Source organism: Leptonotus elevatus, chromosome 13, assembly GCF_054856555.1.
Source record: "Leptonotus elevatus isolate MCC_2025b chromosome 13, RoL_Lele_1.0, whole genome shotgun sequence".
Taxonomy (NCBI): Eukaryota; Metazoa; Chordata; class Actinopteri; order Syngnathiformes; family Syngnathidae; genus Leptonotus; species Leptonotus elevatus.
This window is the reverse complement of record NC_141251.1, coordinates 13,801,893-13,820,568: the sequence shown is the minus strand read 5'-3', so window position 1 is coordinate 13,820,568 and position 18,676 is coordinate 13,801,893. Positions and strand designations below refer to the sequence as shown.

General features: G+C 40.2%; 2 protein-coding genes across 2 annotated transcripts in view; one reads left to right on the top strand and one right to left on the bottom strand.

Annotated features, from left to right (window-relative positions):
* Positions 1 to 18,676, bottom strand: part of macrod2 (mono-ADP ribosylhydrolase 2) — a 144,566-nt gene that overhangs the window by 80,039 nt on the left and 45,851 nt on the right. The window lies entirely within an intron of this gene.
* flrt3 (fibronectin leucine rich transmembrane 3) lies at positions 8,439 to 17,230 on the top strand. The gene is made up of 3 exons (XM_086093761.1): positions 8,439 to 8,724; positions 12,751 to 13,418; positions 14,094 to 17,230. Exon 3 carries the CDS (start codon positions 14,136 to 14,138, stop codon positions 16,086 to 16,088), a length of 1,953 nt encoding a protein of 650 aa, XP_085949887.1. The 5' UTR covers positions 8,439 to 8,724; positions 12,751 to 13,418; positions 14,094 to 14,135; the 3' UTR covers positions 16,089 to 17,230.

Sequence of the window (18,676 nt, the reverse complement as noted above, 5' to 3'; positions counted from 1 at the left end):
CAGCCAACCCTGACAGAGGCCACGCCCTCTGAAAATCGCACCGGACTCAGAAGTCTTCATGCTGCTCATAGGCTAAAATGAAAACTCTCGTTTGAGGCTGTGGAAAACAAGATGGCATGCAAAATAATAGAACACTGCTAAATGGGTGTAGGGCAGTGGTTCTTAACGACTATGCACAATATGAATTCACATACAATGGAACGTAAGGTGTTCCACCGGGTTCAATTCTGGGGACTCTGCTGTTTTTATTGTATCTGCTGCCCCCTAGGTTCCATCTTAAGGAAACAGGCATGGTTGTTTAAAAGTGCGCTATAAATATACTGTAGAGTTGAGTGATGGGAGTCAGCATCCTAATTGTATAATTTGCAATGCCAAGAGCAATTCTAGTCCAACACAACCAGTGTTGCCAACTTGGTGACTTTCTCGCAAAATCTGGCAACTTGTCAAAAGTGACTAAACAAATCCAGTGACATTTTTCTGGTGTTCATTCGGGTGTTTTTTACTCAAATGTTGCCTCTCCCACGACGTTATTCCTCTCTCCTACAGCTTCTGTTATTATTATATTCAAATTGCCAATTTTGCATCTTAGGCAATGATGTCATTTAGCGACTTCTAGGACTGGGGAGTTGGCAACGCTGAGCATAATTAGCTATCTAGCAAACCTAAAGCAACACTTCCTTAAGATGCATGGAGATGGGGAATACAAGAACACTTTCTGAATTCAAGGTGAAGAGAGCCAGATTCAATGAACAGTCTACTCTCCCTGTTAATTTTGTTCACCAGTAAATTATCTATACCTATATCTTGAATAAAATTTTAAAAAACATTATATTTTTCAATAAAGAAGAGTTCGGAGAAAACGCATAGGAAACTGGTGAGGTTCAGTTCCGCCAATAAGGTCAAGAACCACTGATCTCGGGGCTTAATTTTGTCAATATCAACGCTAATTCCTTAGGGCAATTTATTATTTTTTTTTAAAATATAACCTCGCTGAGAGGAACTGCTCATACAAGTATTTTTGGTGATCAGATATTTGGGGGGGGGGGGGGGTTAGGCCATATCTCGCCGCTCTGCTGATAAAACATCAATCAATCAATATAACAAAACAGAAACTGATGAACAAGTTATATCATATTACTCAGTAAATGTTATTTGACGCCTGGCATAAGCAATGCACAAAGCAATGTTACTGTGCAATTAGACAACTGATACAGTAAGAATGTTTAAATAGCATCCAGGTGTTGTCTATACATATCGCTGGCATTGGGCCGGAAACGCATAAGTCCCAATTTGGTAAATAAATGTAATATTTTTCAAAAAATCTATACTATTGGTCAGTCCACACGTGAGTGATATGTTTACAAATTATTGGCCAATCTAAAGTATTGAAAATGTACTAAAGAATTTTTCAACTGTAATAAAATATTTTCATAACTACTGATGAAACATCAACTTAAAACTAGTTTAATGTTACATTTGCCATGGCCTGATCGGCCTCATTTTTACTGGCAATAAGTAACTTTGAGGAGGATGGTAGGAACACTTCCACACAAAAAACTGCAAATGTGCTGACTGCTTTCCCCATTCATTACAAAGACAGAAGTCAATTTGAATGTGTGAGCTCAAAAACGACGCAATGCACTAGTCCTCATGGGAAACGTGGTCTTCCTTCAGGCATAACATTTTGTCCATATGGCGCCCCCATAATCAACATAAGCTAAAAGTTCCTTAGTGTTCCTTTAATGATGTGATATTAATGCCGTTTTTGGAGACCTGAAAAGTGACCATTTTGGAGGTACAAGGTTTCGTCCCGACAACTGCGATATACTGTTGATATTAAAGTTGTCTTTGAAAAGAGTGTTGACATTATAGCTGTGCAAGTATATTTGGTCCAGTAATGTACTGTGAAAGGATCAGAAGGTCAAACAGTAAAGTGGGTTGGGCAAACATCTATCGCTGCTCAAGTCTAAAGTGAAGCTCCACTGTTTTCTCTTTTGTTCATTTTTTATGTGGGAAGCCAGTAGAGCCTGAATCCCTATTGACTCAATGTGCTGAGACACTTTCCCTTTTACCAGTGCTAAAGCAGGCATGAGCACTAATCCTTAGGGGTTAAATGGAGCCTCTTCTGGGCTTCCTCTATCCTGAGAGAGTTGGGGGCGGCTGCTGTTGCACTGCACGTAGAACTTGATTGTATTTGGCAGAATGTTGGCTCAACTCTCAAAAACTTTGGAGTAGAAACAAGGGTGCATAACTGAGGGGGGGTTTCTGCTAAAATTTGAGGGGTCCCAGAGCAGACAACCTTATTTTACACAAAGATTGCACAACATAGCTGTATGAGTGAAACCAACACTAACGTTTTGATAGACAACAAAATACTAGCAAACTCTGCCCTATCACAGATAGAGACAAAGTGACCTGTCATATATTTGTTTCTAAAGTCATTATGTACGATTGAAGAAAATTGCTGAAAATGTGAAAAGCGTGAACTACTGCATGTAGTAATGAATTTTGGAGATATAGCATTAAACTAGTTATTCACTTATTTATGTGTTCCTCGGTTTACAGAACTTGAGAAAAATATCTGATAAAGTGGAATAATCTTTGCTATGTTTATTGATAGCCCAATTTGTGGCTACAATAGGCTATACTGGACTAATCCACATTGCTAACTTGTAAATGGGAACAAAAATGTCACTATTGTGCTTCAGGCAAAGAATGAGGCTGATTCTTGCAAATGTTGAGTCTTTTGGCTCAGAATTGGAATCTGGCTAATTTAACTCACCCCAAGTGCGTTTAAATTAGATGTACAGTTACAGTATGTGTCCACTCTGTATTACATTGTTTAAAACTTGGGAAAGCACAATTTGTCACAGTGCGCTCAATAACCCAAATGCATAGAAAGGCCAAGTTGAAAGAAATTGCTGATATGGCATGACTCGTTCTTGTGACTGGCTCTGCAAGTCAGCCCTTCGTTCAGAAGCTCCAAAATTGAATTGATCTACATACGACATTGTTTTTTATTTTTTGGGCATTTTAATTTTTACATGAGTGTTAACGATCTCCCTGCAGACTCATTTGTTTGCACAACGGCAGCACCGGTTTACACACTGGTTTGCACCTGCCTTTCAGATGTGGCATTTAAAGATGCAATGTCAGGTACGCCAATTTGTTTCATGTTTGATAAATAACATTGCATGTGCCATATTTGTCTATACAAAATTAAATACAAGGCAATATTGGGCACCAGGTTAGTAGATCAGCTTCCACTTTTGTGTGAGCAATCAATTACAGACTTGGGGGGGTTGCACAAACCTTTAAAACATACACTTAAAAAAAACAGGGCATGTGTGTCAGTGACAAAGAGTCCAAACAGAAATGTATTCATGGAACAATGTGGTTGTATTTTGTGGGAAAGTTTTCCCTCTTATCTTTGTAAAGGCAGTTTTATACAGCTCCTGTGTTGGATGTCTTTAGATGAGCAAGGAGTCAATATTGTGGTCGATTCATTTCCTATTACTATATAATCTAATACCATAGATTGACATTTATGTCATTTGTTGCGGGTTTCAAGGCTATTACATAAAGTACACCCATTCTACTGATGTCTGCTTTTTACAGATTTGCTGCGTGACTTCCTGTGTTGTGTTTGATCAGTGGGTTTAAAAGAGTTCTTTCTGGAGTGTGAAATATCACAGCTTTTATTGTCCCTTTGTAAAATGATGTAGTTCAAGGCTATGATCTAAGACAAATCCATTGCCACTTGAACAGAAAAAAAACACAGCACAAATAACTAAGTATATCAAACCATTGACAAAAATCAAGCCTACCTCTAGATTCACTGGTGTGTCTTTGAATATTTTGGAGCATACAATGTCATTGTGCAAGGTGAGTTATTGCTGAGTGTTAAGTGTTATCAGCCCATGTTGGGCAAAGGATGGTTTTAATTCCGTCCTCTCTAGTTGTACATCAAACGTCGTTCATTTCATTTCAACTTTGCCACAAGAACCTTTCACCCTTATGTCAAAAAGTGAGCAGGCAACATAGCATATAGTCATTCTCAACCTGTCCTTTCAGTCCCTCACCGTCACTTCCTTTGAAGAGAGCTAATGGCTGCAGAATAGTAAGATATTCGATATTCAGCTTAGGTCAGAGGCAAAGCACTGTTGCGCGACACTGAGGTAAAAACACCTTCTTGATGTTGGAAGGGTTTGAGGTGCCTGAAAACACCTTCAGACAATGATAAAGGCCAATTGAGTTTCTCAGGTTCTACACCTTGCAAAAATCGCTTGACGTGAAGACATTACTTAGCACCTCTGTGACAAAATGTCGACAGTGTATTACAACTGTCCTTTCACATATAGGACAAAGTAAAATCTGACAAAAAGGTTGTCTCAAGACTTCAACTGATTCATTCTATGCTAGGCTTGGTCCAATATGTCAACAAATCTCATGTTTCAACATTATCATCATGGTTACTTATGTTCAAAAAATCATGAGGACTCATGCAGATGACAGACAATAAATTTAGAGTTACTGTTTGGCACAGATAAGTGAACACTTTGATCAGAATCTCGGCACCTCTGTGCGACGAGACCTCCTTTCTTGTGTACACCCACACCCCTTTCCTTTACCTAAAATACCACTGTCTAACATGTTGACTTCCTGTATTTGCTCTAATCAACGAGACAACAAAAGGCATTGAGCTTTTGTATCATCTATTTTAGCTTATCAAGAGCAACCAAGACTTGGTTTGTTGCACGAGATAACATTAGCCCTAGCTTCCTGCTCATATGGCTATAAACCCTAAATGACCTTTCCGCGAGACTCTCGAGAACTTAAAAACTACAGGAGCCTCACGCACTATATGTTCACCTGGACTGAGGAATGTTAAGCACACGTCTTGAAAGTTCTGTTGTTGGGTTTAAACAAATACAGTGTAGAATATACAGAAAATACCTCTGCTTAACTCATTGGAGTTGTGAGACTAAAGTTTGGTAATAACAGATCAAGTGTCCTGAAGAGTAAACTGTTTACAAAATGAAAAAAAGGAGGCTTCAATTAGCTACATTAGCGAGCTACGTTTGGGATATGAAAACGCTGTATGATAATTGTTTCTTTTATCTCCTTTATTGTGCTGATGAGTGCAGTGGGGGAGAGTGATTTATCTAATCTGATCACTGAGCATTGTGTTTGGGGTCATTAACCTATGGGAGGTCCTAAGGCTGACGAGTAAGCTCCTACCCCCCTCTACCTTTTTTAACAGAACTCGCTCATTCATCCCCGTGTTCCTCCGTCTCTGCAGACAAGACAACTCCAACCACAAAAACAACCAAAGAAAACAAAAGACGAGGGAAAAACAGCCGACTGTGCTATTTGCATGGCTTGTCATTCTTCCACAAACACAGCCTAAATGACTGCTGACCAAGGTCCCTTGGCTTGCCGAAGCAGCAGGATGTCGGCCCCTTCAGTCTGTTGTTGTTTCTTTTTCATGGTTGCATCCTGTCCCCAGAGAGGAAGGGGTCAACTTGTCCCCTCAACATCTGGAATCTGCATTTGAAAAGGCTAACATTGTACATAACATGGATGCGCTAAGTAAGCCTATGTGTTCTCTAAATGCAAATATTTGCTCATCATCCACATTGAGAAACACTACTTTGCTACTAACGAGCCCACACCGTACAAATTGTCCACAAATGTATCCAGTCCATCCCTTAGGCTGTTGTGATGCTGCTCGCTCAGTAACCAGAAGGTTGGCTGTTCGATCCCGACTCTCCCATAGTCATGTGTCGTCGTGTCCTTGGGCAAGGCACTTCACACACATTGCCTCCAGTGCTACTCAGACTGGTGCATGCAAGGTGCGAATGTTTCGTGGTGGTCGGGGGGGCCGTAGACGCACACTGGCAGCCACGCTTCCGTCAGCCTGCCCCCGGGCAGCTGTGGCTACTTAAGTAGCTTACCGCCACCACAGTGTGAATGAGTGAGTGCATGAATAATGTATCCATTCCGCTAAAGCGTCTTTGGTGTCTAAAAAAGCGCTTAATAAATCCAATTCATTATTATTATTATTATTATGATTAGTAATTTAGCGTTGGATAAAATAGAAAAACGACCACATCTATAAACAAAGAAAACATGTTCTCCTCAGCGTCCAGAGAGCCACAAACATATCTTCCATAACCTACAAATTATACAGTCAAGGGACACTGCAGCAAGCATTTTGTTAAAAAGGTTAAGACTGTTAACTTGCCTCAGTCACAAGCTGTCTGGCATCCAAACTTTGAAAAATTGAACAGACGGAATAAAATGGCACCCTTGGTAAAATAGGGCACCAATCCCCTTGAACAAACGATAAAAAGGGCAATAGATTTCAATAGATTTTCCCGAGTCTGAAGATAACTGAAATCCAACACCCGCGTCCTCCAATGGGGCTCTTTGTATGTCTGAGTGCAGGTCAATCAACAGTTGCTGACAGATGTGTCTGCAGTCGATTTTGGAGAGGAAGCTGAGCTGAGGTCAGTCACAGGTTTCCCCTACCTCGTCCCCTCAGTGAAAAGACAAGGATCAAGTCAGGATGTCACAGATTGACCTTTTCTCACCCGTTTTTTTTCCCTTTGCGTGAAACACCTGGTCCAAAAGGATAACATAATTAACCTCACTCGTGAAATGAAGACATGACGGTTTACCGTACAATACAGGTTATTATGACTCTAAATTAACTGTTTTGATCAACGTCATGTAATCAATGTGATTTGAAGCTAAGCAATGCGAGCATACCAGAAGAGAATTATGATGAGACTGCTTTACACATGAAAACTGCAAGGACCCGTAGCATTAGCAATGGCAACAACCACTCGGGGCCATCCAGGTTAACACCTAAACAAAGAAATACAATTGTATTGTGCTCTAGTGTGATAAAAATAAAAAATAAAAGAAAACATGTTATGCCATCAAATGATTTAAAAAGATGTGACTTGTGACATTAATAGTAGCAGGAAGGTGATTGAACAATAAAACATTTTCACAAAGCTCAGTTCTAAATAAATCATTAAGTATAAGGTTCACGTTAAACAGCTAGGCCTAAAATAACCCGTTGTGGTCATTTTGTAGAGGGGAAGTCAACCCCCAATTTTTGTTTTGTTTTTTACAACAATATGTTTTATGCAGCACGGCGGGTTTAAACACTCACATTTTTTTTTTAAATTATATTTAATAATGGCTTATCTTGCAAATATCACGACCAAAGACAGAAAACAGATGAACTTTGATTGTTCATTATCTGAGCAACAGTGATGTAATTGTCAGTCGACAGCAAGTGACAAAATGGCTGCTCCCTGAGATGGATACAAATTGGTGTATTTTGCTGCTTAAAATTTATAATCCACAAACACAATATTAATTAGAATGACATATTTAGACTAGTGGAGGCACATTTAACATATTATTTTAAAACACATTTTGGGGTAGTCTTGCGCTTTAAAACTCAGAAAGTTTGGTCAAATTGACCCAGCTAGCGGACCAAAATTGGGTTATTTTTTACCTAACTGTTTTTAGAGTGTTCTGTTACAACTTCCATGACCTGCTTGGTGGAATAGGTCATGTGATGTTGATTTGCAGCCAAGTTACCCAACTGTCAGATAAACAGCTACATGCATTGTATTTTAATCATGTGCAGCAAGCTTAATAGTATACAAGTGTCGACTCTAAATATGCTGAAAACGAAAGTGCAAATGTTAACCATTGAAAAAAAAAAGACTGTATTTGGTGGATACTGCTGGCAAATGTAGTTCAACCACAAGTTGATGAACGGTGTCATCACTAAAAGTAGTTTTGTGAGTAGTGAATGACATTTAAGCAAGTGGTTTCTCAATTACACATATGGTGCCAAACATCACCCATATCTGATTGCTGGATCTTTAGTCAACAGTTTAACAAGAGCAGCCGTATTGTGGGCTATGGTGTTGGCGCGGTCGGGAGGCCTGAGTGTGTGTGTGTGTGGGGGGGGGGGGGGGGGGGCACTGGAAATGACGCTCAGAGTGTGTCGGCAACCATTACTAAAAGCGTGACTCACTGCCGCTTTGAGCTTCGGAGGGCACGTTTGGCTTCATTTTGGAACCAACAGGGTCAAACAATAAGGCTAAAAAGGCAGCAGAGTTGTTCACCTCACCCAGTACCCTATCACATTGGCCAAGTCTTTTTTTTCCCCTTTCCTCCACTCCGCCTAGTGTAGGCACCGAGTATTGCAAGACATAGCAGAGAGAGAGAGCAAGCAAAAGAGCGACAGTGAGGGCGAGCGAGCGAGAGAGAGCGAGAGGAGAGCGAGAGCAAGACAGAAAGAAAAAGAGAGAGAGAGAGAGAGAGAGACACACACACACACACACACACACACAAAAAGGCCCCGCCTCTAAATGACGTCAGCGCTCTACTGGAGCAAGGCTACAGGCAAGCATAAGTCCACATTTGTTATTGGGACCAATCCGTGCGCGAATGTCCTCGTACAACTTGCGGCGTGTGTAGGCTATGAGTGAGAGGGCACCCCTAAACACCGTAGTGGTGCTACAGTTCAATCCAATCCACTTCTGCCTACGTGAGTGAGAGAACCCGTTTTTGGATGTGTACTGAATCCACACAAGTCGGACTGGATTACTTGTTTTCCCCCCCTCTGCCTTGAATCCCCCCCCCTCCCCTCCAGAGGATACCTGTAACTTTTTTTGATTGTCTTTTGAGGTAAGTGTTACTGTCCACATTTAGTGCTTTTTCTTTTTTCAAGGGGGTACGTGGAGAGAGAGGGGGGGGGGCTTTCTTTACTGAATGACTAAAGAGGAGTCATACACTGCAGCTTGGTTCAAAAAACAATCTGCAATCTATATGTATTACAATTTAAGGTTCTAAACCCTTTAGAAGAAAACACGCGGTACTTAGTTGGCTGTCTTGCGGCGATGTAAAAGCAATCATTATAAAATATAAAATAAAACTCAGCGCTCTTGTCTCCCAGAAACCAAAATCAGCTCGTCTATTCATACGCAAACAATAAACTTCAACTGGATTTCACATGTTTCTCAATGCACTGCGTGGAGGCAGCGACGAAGAGCCGCATATATATTTTGCGTCTTTAAGCTTGTGGTGCAAACGCAGTGGCGACGCGGTATCCTCACGCTGGCCGTTTGAGCTTTTGATCAGTGAATACACAAACTTGATAGGATTAGGAGAGGGCAGACCGGGTGGTTTTGAAGCTTGCCGGCGCCACGGTTCGTCATGACACCAGGATGAGCATGTTGAATTGCAGCGCACATCCCGCAGCGATGCATGCATGCAGAGTCCGTTAAATGCGTTCTCTGCATGCCGGGACGGCAGCTCCCACTCACGTCCTGACATCCCACTAAACTTTGACCATCATGTATGGAGGTCGCAATAAATGGGCTTAAATGCACGAATCATTTGATGCGTATCAGCCATATGCTGTACTTTGCATTTATTTATGGCTGATTTCGAAGGGGGCATATTTGCAGTCAAATATTGCTCTCAAATGGCAGGACTTTTCCTCCTGAATACCGCTACGGTTATCAATACAATATTTCTCATCAGTGCAATTTAGTGTCCATTCCATTCTTGTATGCATGTCTTCCTGGAAACACCATTGCAGAGACAGCTGTTAATCCAATTTCACTCAGCCTTTATCTTCATGAGACAATAAGGTCATCCGGGCTTAAACCAATAACCGATACTACTGTATGAGACGACATCCTAATTTCACCAACCAGACAATTGCTTTTGAATGACTGTGAAATGTGCACAAGTTCCATTTGAGTTATTATCCAATTAAGCCACGGTTGAGTGCATTTGATAAAAATAAATTTGGTTCAATAGAGTAGGCAGGAGGGCAGATGAGTTGTCTTCACTGATGACTGCCTCAGGCTATAGTTCCTAGCCAATTGCTTTCATTTTAGATCAACCACTAACCAGGTCATGATCAAAACTCTGTCTGCATAACATACTGCATGAATCTATCTGCAAAAGACAACACTCGACCCAGACTTTTAGAAATAGTTTAGATTCAGCACTAGAATATAATTCCTTATTTTCTTCATCCATTTTGCCACAAAACAATATTTACCATCTATTCTGAGCCCAGTGATAAGCACAGCTGAGCATTCAAAATCTGTATTAAAACAGAAAGATAACCTTTTGAGGCAATTTAACTGAGAAAAGTAGTGGTGCCAGCAGAGCGGTTGACAAATCCCTATATTGTAAGTGGGCGCTTGGCCTGTAGGCTAAGATGTGCTCCTCTTTGTGACTTAGCTTGTCACACACAGGCAGACACACACATACTTGCATATGTTTTCACACACATCTTGTGGTGCCTACCACCCCCATGTGGGGAAAAATCATTGCAGCTGCTACAGATCTCTCCTTTCAGCATGCAACAAAAGAGAAAGCCCCGACAGTCCTGGGCCTCTCCAAGCTTACTGGGCGACCAGAAGCATCATCTGTTCAGCCCATCTCTACAGGAAGCCGAGCCTTTTTGTATTCTTGTTGTCACAATTAGCTTTCTTAACTGAATCATAGAATACAATTTAAATCCAACATTTGGTTCTCAGAAACTAGCACTAAAGGAGTAAAAAAAAATTTTTTTTACCACAGATTCACTATAAACACAAAAACACTGTATTGTCTTGTGATTACAGAATATATATATATTTATTTATTTATTCATTTTTATTTTTTGCACACAAAATAAACTTAGTATCTAGTAACTCCAGTCTGTAGTATCCAATCTGTCACACAACTCTTGGGTCAAAATTAATTAAAAACAAAAAACTAACAAAAAAGATCCAAACGCTTATTTCCCAATGGATAGTTACTATGGAGCAAAATTTATTTCAGGTCTCATGAATAATTTAACTCCCCCTTTAAAACTTCCACGGTCCTTTCTCCCCTAAAAGCAGGATTTCTCTATATTGTTGTTTTTAGAATTTTCAAATGCCTCCCTTGTGCAATGTGAAGTAAATATGGGGGGCACAAAGTCTGGCCAACCGTTATTGCCAACAAATGTGTATTTGTGCATGGTAAACTCACATTCGCTACCAAATTCCAGCTTTGTGTGACCCATGTGACATTCCATGCGATATAGCAAAAAGTATCTCTCACACACGCACACAAAGTTTAGCTGAATGCTCAATTTAACTTTGCCAGTTGAGACTTAATGAAGCAGAAGCCAACAAGATGTTTCTGGCAACAGATGTTTGATTGCATAGTCCTCAAAAACAATTATATACGTATTAAAACAACCTGCAGATGTAATAGTGAAATTTTAATTGAATGTTTGTCGACCTGCTTGGATGTAGTACTTTTGTACCTAAAGCTCCTCGGCTGAAGTCTAGCAAGCTTGCTTTGTAGCAAATAATCGAGGGGGGGCTCTTTCCTGAAACCCGATGAGTGCAGAAAAATAATATGGGGAATAACAGCCAGCAGCCCTGACAGATTACGTACTTTGTGTATAAAAAAAAAAAGACTTTCTGGTTAAATATAAAACACAGTACACAACAGTACTTTCACTCAGCAATACTATGTTAAGCATGTTTTGAAATTGTTCCTTTTTTGTTTCAATAGACTAGTATCAACGGCAGATAACGTGAGTTTTAGTGGACACTAGAAATAATCAAGGCAGCATTCATGTAGATAAACATCTCAAATAATCCTAAAAGCATATTATTCGCATAAATGTAGCTAGATCTTGCTAAACTCATACAACAACTGATGTGTTCTTCGCAATATATGAAAACCAACATTTAGAATTGATACTCCTACAAAGGATTGCATTTAAAGTTAAACCTATCAGAAAGCTCTCATCAGATTTCTAAATCTCTGTTCTAGGAGTTTAATGCCTCCTCAGCTTCATGCATAAATTAGTAGAAATCACATCCAGTATTTTACCCTCAGCTTGTATTTGACAATTTATGAGCTGTTCAAAATGACCTATGTTTAAACCAAATTAATTTGTATTAGACGGCATTTTATCAATTGCAATTGGGTTTACAAGCCACCAACCATTCTTTGGTTTGTCCAACGAACTGTAAAATGACAGAGGCCCTGCCGCCTGATTTATCATTGTGTTTTTACAGCACAAGGCAGCTGCCAGCAGGTCACATTATAATGACACAGCTATTGTGTTCAAATGGAAAAAAAACATTTTCTTAGGGAAAGGAAATTCTATTTTTACAAACACGAGTATTGAGAGCTTTTTCGAATGGGGATGAGGTGGGTGCAGGGGGTCACAGAGAAGTAGGGGATGACAGGGATGTATGCAACAGCCTCTCCTCCACATATGGAATTCAAATGAGCTTGTTAACAATGTGAGCACTGACTGGATCATCCTTTCATCTAAAATCAGAAAACCTAGTTCAGTACCTTCTCTATGTAAGTGTAAGTGTGGAAAAAGGTGTAAAAATTCACGCACATCTTTTGCAACGTTCTGTTGAAGTCATGATCACCAAACAATAAATGCGTTCTGTTAGCGTAGAGCTTGTAAGAAGTCAAAAGGTCATGACCAAAGCCAAAAACGGTATTTGAGTACTAAATGTTGAGTATCAATGACTCCAATTTTCTAATCACATCAATTTGTAGACAATTATTAATATAAGAAAGATGTTTAATAGTTCCCTCAAACAAACAATAAAACAACAGTACAGTTGTGTTTCTTAATTTAAATAGATTAAAGTTTACTAAGTATGTTTGTCTTATTTCCTTTTTCAGAACATTTGAGGTGTGAAAACTGCCCAGCATGAATAAAACTTCAGATTCATGACGATAAGCACCTTTCACCGGTTTTCTCTTTAAGAGAGAGAACACGCATCCGGAACCGGAGCCCAGGATTAATGTATATGCAAGCTTGACAAGGGACAAGAGGATTCTGGTTACCTTTACGAGCTGGAGTACACAAGTGAACAGGCCTTGATTGAGCCTGTGGCACAGGGGATTGGCATGGCTCAGACCAGCTTTGTGTCAACTCATCATGCACGCCGAGCCTGATTGCAGAAAGGAGCCTATACTAAAGCCAGCAGGATTGCTGTAACTGGAAAAAAAAGAAGAAAATCTAATCTACGGTTATGGCTACTGATCTTGACAAATTCAACACCCATTAGGATTTTTGATATTACCTGAGAGAACACAGGCTTTGTCACTGAGAGGGGATGCTTATTCAACAGGCTTATCTGCCATGGTAAAGGCAGTGAAGGCATGAGCCTCTGACAACAGAGGAGGTCAACGTCCAAACAAGGAACAGCTCTGCAAACACTGACCAGTCAGGATATTGCCAGAAAGCCCTCAGAAGAACTTTCCTTTTTAGAAAGGATAATAAAAGAAGAAAACCCTGATTGGATTTTTCAGCGATCAGAAAGGATTTACCACCTCTCATAAATCAGGTACGGAAACATTTGTGTATGCCTTCGAGTCTTTCCACTTCACTGATGCGACAAGAATTTTAAAATCAGAGGGCTATGTGTGAGTAGGTTTTATCAAAAAGTAGAGTCAAAAGGATGTTTTTTTTGTTTTTGTTTTTTTGTTTTTTTAAAGGTCTGCATTAAGAGCAACATGATGGTTTGCATCACACTGCAATTCAGTGCCCCTGTTGATATTGTGTGTAGTTATAAGAATGATAAATATTAAAAAGTACATTTGAAGTACCGTATAGGAGAGAAGCTTTGAAATTGGATGTGGTAATGGACAGTAACTTAACAAAGCGGGACTGTTTTCCGTTTTGGTATGTAGCAATGAAAGGCAGCCTTGAGATACAGAAGCCTGTGAGACAATCAATGCTTTTCAATCTTGTGCGCTATGTTCGCACAAAATTAAAGCACAGAGGCAGCAGAGATTCAATGTTTTGAAAGCTTACCAATTAAAGTTACTTTTAATACTGGGTTCTTATTTTGTGCAATGAAGCTCTATACCTATCACACAAGAATGGTTTAATCTGATCATGTGCTAAATATATTAAGTCCTTAAGGCAGCATTCAAACACCAAGCAAATCTGATAACAAAAATTCAGACCTAGCCTGAAGGCCTTGTGTATTAAATGTATTCTTGTGTCTTCTCTCCAGGAACTCTTGACTGATTAGACTGTCAGGCAACTGAGCTTCAAGATGGTACGTCAGTGCAAGGCCTTTATCCTCTCCCTCATCAGGGTTGGACTGCTGCTGGGACTTGCAAACCCACTGGTGACCTCTGCCTCATGTCCCTCTGCCTGCCGCTGTGACGGGACCTTCATCTACTGTAATGACCGTGGCCTGACGTCCATCCCTACTGGTTTACCCCTGGATGCAACAGTGCTCTTCCTGCAAAACAATCGCATAAAGAGCTCAGGAATTCCTGCAGAGCTCAGCAGGCTCTCAAATGTGGAGAAGATCTACCTGTACTGCAACAATCTAGATGAGTTCCCCACTAACCTTCCTCTTGGGCTGAAAGAGCTCCATCTTCAGGAGAACAACATTCGAATGATTACGCACGCAACCTTAGCACAGATTCCTTACATTGAGGAGCTTCACCTGGACGACAACTCTGTGTCAGCGGTCAGCATTGAAGAAGGGGCCTTTAGGGACAGCAGTTACCTCCGATTGCTTTTCCTCTCCAGGAACCACCTAAGTACCATCCCCTCAGGCCTACCCATGAGCATTGAGGAGCTGCGCTTTGAAGACAACCGCATCTCATCCATCTCTGAACAGTCTCTGCAAGATCTCATCAACCTGAAGCGACTAATACTGGATGGAAATCTGCTAAATAACCGTGGAATTGGAGAGATGGCTTTCATCAATTTGATTAACTTGACTGAGCTGTCGCTAGTGAGGAACTCCCTGACATCACCACCAGCTAACCTACCAGGCACAAGTTTGGAGAAGCTGCAGCTTCAAGATAATCACATTAATAGGGTCCCACCTGGGGCTTTCGCCTTCCTTAGGCAACTTTACCGCTTGGACCTATCTGGCAACAACCTGAGCAGCCTCCCACAAGGAGTATTTGAAGATCTGGACAATCTCACGCAGCTTTTGCTACGCAACAACCCCTGGCAATGCACTTGCAGGATGAAATGGGTGCGTGACTGGCTTCGATCATTGCCGACAAAAGTAAATGTACGGGGATTCATGTGCCAAGGCCCTGATCAGGTAAAAGGCATGGCTCTAAAAGACTTAACAACGGACATGTTTGATTGCACAGACTTAGAATTTAGTCCCACATACGAGACAAGCACAGTCTCCAACACTTGGCGCCCCTCACAGCCACAGTGGCCCTCTTTTGTGACTAAAAGGCCTGGAGTAAAAGGACCAAATAAGGGCAAAAATTTCCACGGCACCACCATCTCATCAGGCAGAAAGATCATCACAATCAGCGTAAAGTCAAGTAGCGCAGATACAGTTCACATATCCTGGAGGGTATCACAACCCATGACTGCGCTTCGGCTCAGCTGGCTGAAGCTGGGACACAGCCCTGCATTTGGCTCCATCACAGAAACAATTGTACAGGGGGAGAGGACGGAGTATCTGCTCACTGCGCTGGAGCCAGAGTCTTCCTACAGGATATGTATGGTTCCCATGGAGACCAGCAATATCTACCTGTCAGACGAGACCCCCGTTTGCATAGAGACGGAGACTGGCTCTCACAAATTGTATAATCCAACCACAACTTTAAACCGAGAGCAGGAGAAAGAGCCTTACAAAAATTCAAGTCTGCCTTTGGCTGCTATCATTGGAGGAGCTGTTGCACTTTTGGCAATAATCATGTTGGCATTGGTGTGCTGGTACGTCCACAGGAATGGGTCACTTTTTTCAAGGAACTGCACCTACAATAAAGGCCGTCGGAGAAAGGATGACTATGCCGAAGCTGGCACTAAGAAAGACAACTCAATTCTAGAAATAAGAGAGACTTCTTTTCAAATGATACCTATAAATCAGCTTCCAGTGTCCAAGGAGGAATTTGTGATACACACAATTTTTCCACCTAATGGCCTGAGTTTATACAAGAGCCCACACAATGAGAACAATATTAACAACAGGAGCTACAGAGACAGTGGAATACCAGATTCAGACTATTCCCATTCATGATATTGCACACAGACATTCACGACGAGTACGTGTTGTGAACAGAGTGGGAAGACTTTTACAAAACACTGGATCTATACGACTAAGGGAGCAATGTTATGTACATTTGCCATATAATTTATATTTAAGGACATTTTATGAAAACTGAGAACGTTCCACCTGCAGGCCCCCATTGAACCAGTGGGTGAAGTACTGCGATTATATTTTAGGGATTTGTAGTAATTTGTACTGTATTTCCTTGGCTTAAAATGATCTACCAACTAAAAAGAAACTCTGTGTTCTGAGATATGATGACTTGTCAACTGTGAAAGTGGGTTTTCATTGCTGTGTTGAACAATCAGACTTTAGAAAACATTGTAGTACAAGCACAGGTTATTGTTTTCACTTTGTGGCTGTCTGAAAAATTGAGGCAGAAATTGTCAAACTGTCATAAACTAAGGTACAGTTGATCAATAAAATTACCAAATCTGACATGTTGCCCTCTTACGAAGAATTAAACAGCATTGAGCTGTCTGATTTACTACTGACAAAGAATATTGTTCTAGTTTTCATACGATACAAATCACTTCAGATGATGTGCCATGCTTTATTTCTCTACTTTCTTAGGTGTGTACTTTTTGCAAGTTTGAAACATAGCAAAATAACCATAGTTTCTTTTTTTTTTTCCTGATGGGATTGTAGGCCACAGCACAGGGCAGATAAAGCACATCAACTTTAAAAAGGGACTCTTGGCTCCTCAAAACAAAAAGACTGGACAGGCTGACACAGGACCCCACACGATCTCTATTTGTACAAGTCAACAATGGCCAAATGACAATGGTGGCATTCTTTAGTACCGTGTACCCTCCGTCATTCAAGTCAAAAGGCCAAAAGTACATGATTGTTAAAATGATCAAAGTGTCAGCCGTTCCTTAACATAACTACTATTTTGTATTTTTTAAAGTGAACACATTTTTGTTGCCACAATTTGAAATTACCTGTTCTTCATGTTTAAAAAACCAAAGTGCATTGTATGCCCTTTGGCCAGTCTTGTATGTGCCTTGATCCAATGCTTATTGTATTTAGCTTTTTAAGGAACCAGTGACTTTTTTCATACACACTTGAATATGAAAAGTATTGGTCATATACAGAATAAAAAAATATGAACAAAAATAGCATTGATTTCTTTATTACCTACACTCCACCTTTACATCGTTTTTAGTTGTTTAAATTCAGAAAATATATATTCAGTACACACTCTAAAACAAGGGCCAGCTACCTCTTTCAAAGTGAGAGCTACTACTTGGAGACACCGTGATGCGAAGGACAACTAGTTTGATAAACACTCCTGAAATAACGCATTTCCTTAAATTATTTGAGGTTAAATAATCATCAAAAAAATAAATTAATTTACAAAAAATGTTAAGATGATTTTGTCTTAACTAATACCGAAAAATGAAACATGTCTCTCACACTTAATAGTCCATCTTCTAATAAAGAGCATCTTAAGACTAACAAAAAGGCCCATTAATAACAAATGAAATGAAATACTATTGTTCAAGCTAATGGAATTGTTGGAGTAAACCGTTCACATGGGCTTGACTGAAGTATGCCAGCATCCTCAATGCTCTGAAAATAAGTAAAGCACTGACAAATTTCTGCCGCTTTGTTATAAACGACAAATAACCCAAACAGTTAAAGGAGCAGTCTTTTGTTATGACTTTCACTGAAAACAACCCATTAAAAAAAGAGCAGCTTTGTGTAACTTGCATGAACTAGTATGAAGCAAAATTGATGAACCGAACTAATGACGACCCCGTGTGACCTCACTTATCATTGGTGACCCATGACCTGAACTGATCAGTCACTTTAAACAATTCCTTAATCACTCTCATGCACTCATCCAAGGTCAGACAAAACAAGAGACAAAACAAAATGTGATGTGCATTTTTCTTGCGTGACACAGTGCAGACAACAGTTTGGCTTTTATGTACCGAATGATCAGCACTAATGGTGCAGCTGCAGTGTTTGCTCCAGGGTGCTACTCATTCATTCATTTTGGAAGGTGCTGGTCAGGCAGACGGTCACATTTGCATTCCTATAGATGCTGGTATCAAAGCATCACTGCATGACCCCTTCATGACCAAAAGCACTGGTCGTTCCGCACTAGTACAGGCTAGGTGAGCCTGCTACCTGTATTAGCGCTATCAGAGTGAAACCAGTTAAAGAGCACAAGACATAAATAAAGGCATCAGTCAGTATCCAACAAGAAAATACAAATTAACAGGGTTGCCATGATCAAAATGATAAAGAATCATGACAGTATGTGCGTATATACTTTTTAAATCCTGAAGCTGAAAAGAACATCGAAACAACTGTCTTCAACAAACAAAAATGCTATACATTACATGAAAATAGAATGGATGACCAGCTTGACTCGCATAAATCCAAGTCAGAACACATGCCTTAAAACTATTTTGTTGTTGTGGTACAGTAGACTTAAACATACTATACAAGACACTGGTCATTTTGGTGCATACATGCACATTTATGACGAGGGTGACCAAATGTCCTCTTTTTTTAAATTATTTATTTATTTAAATTTTTTTTAT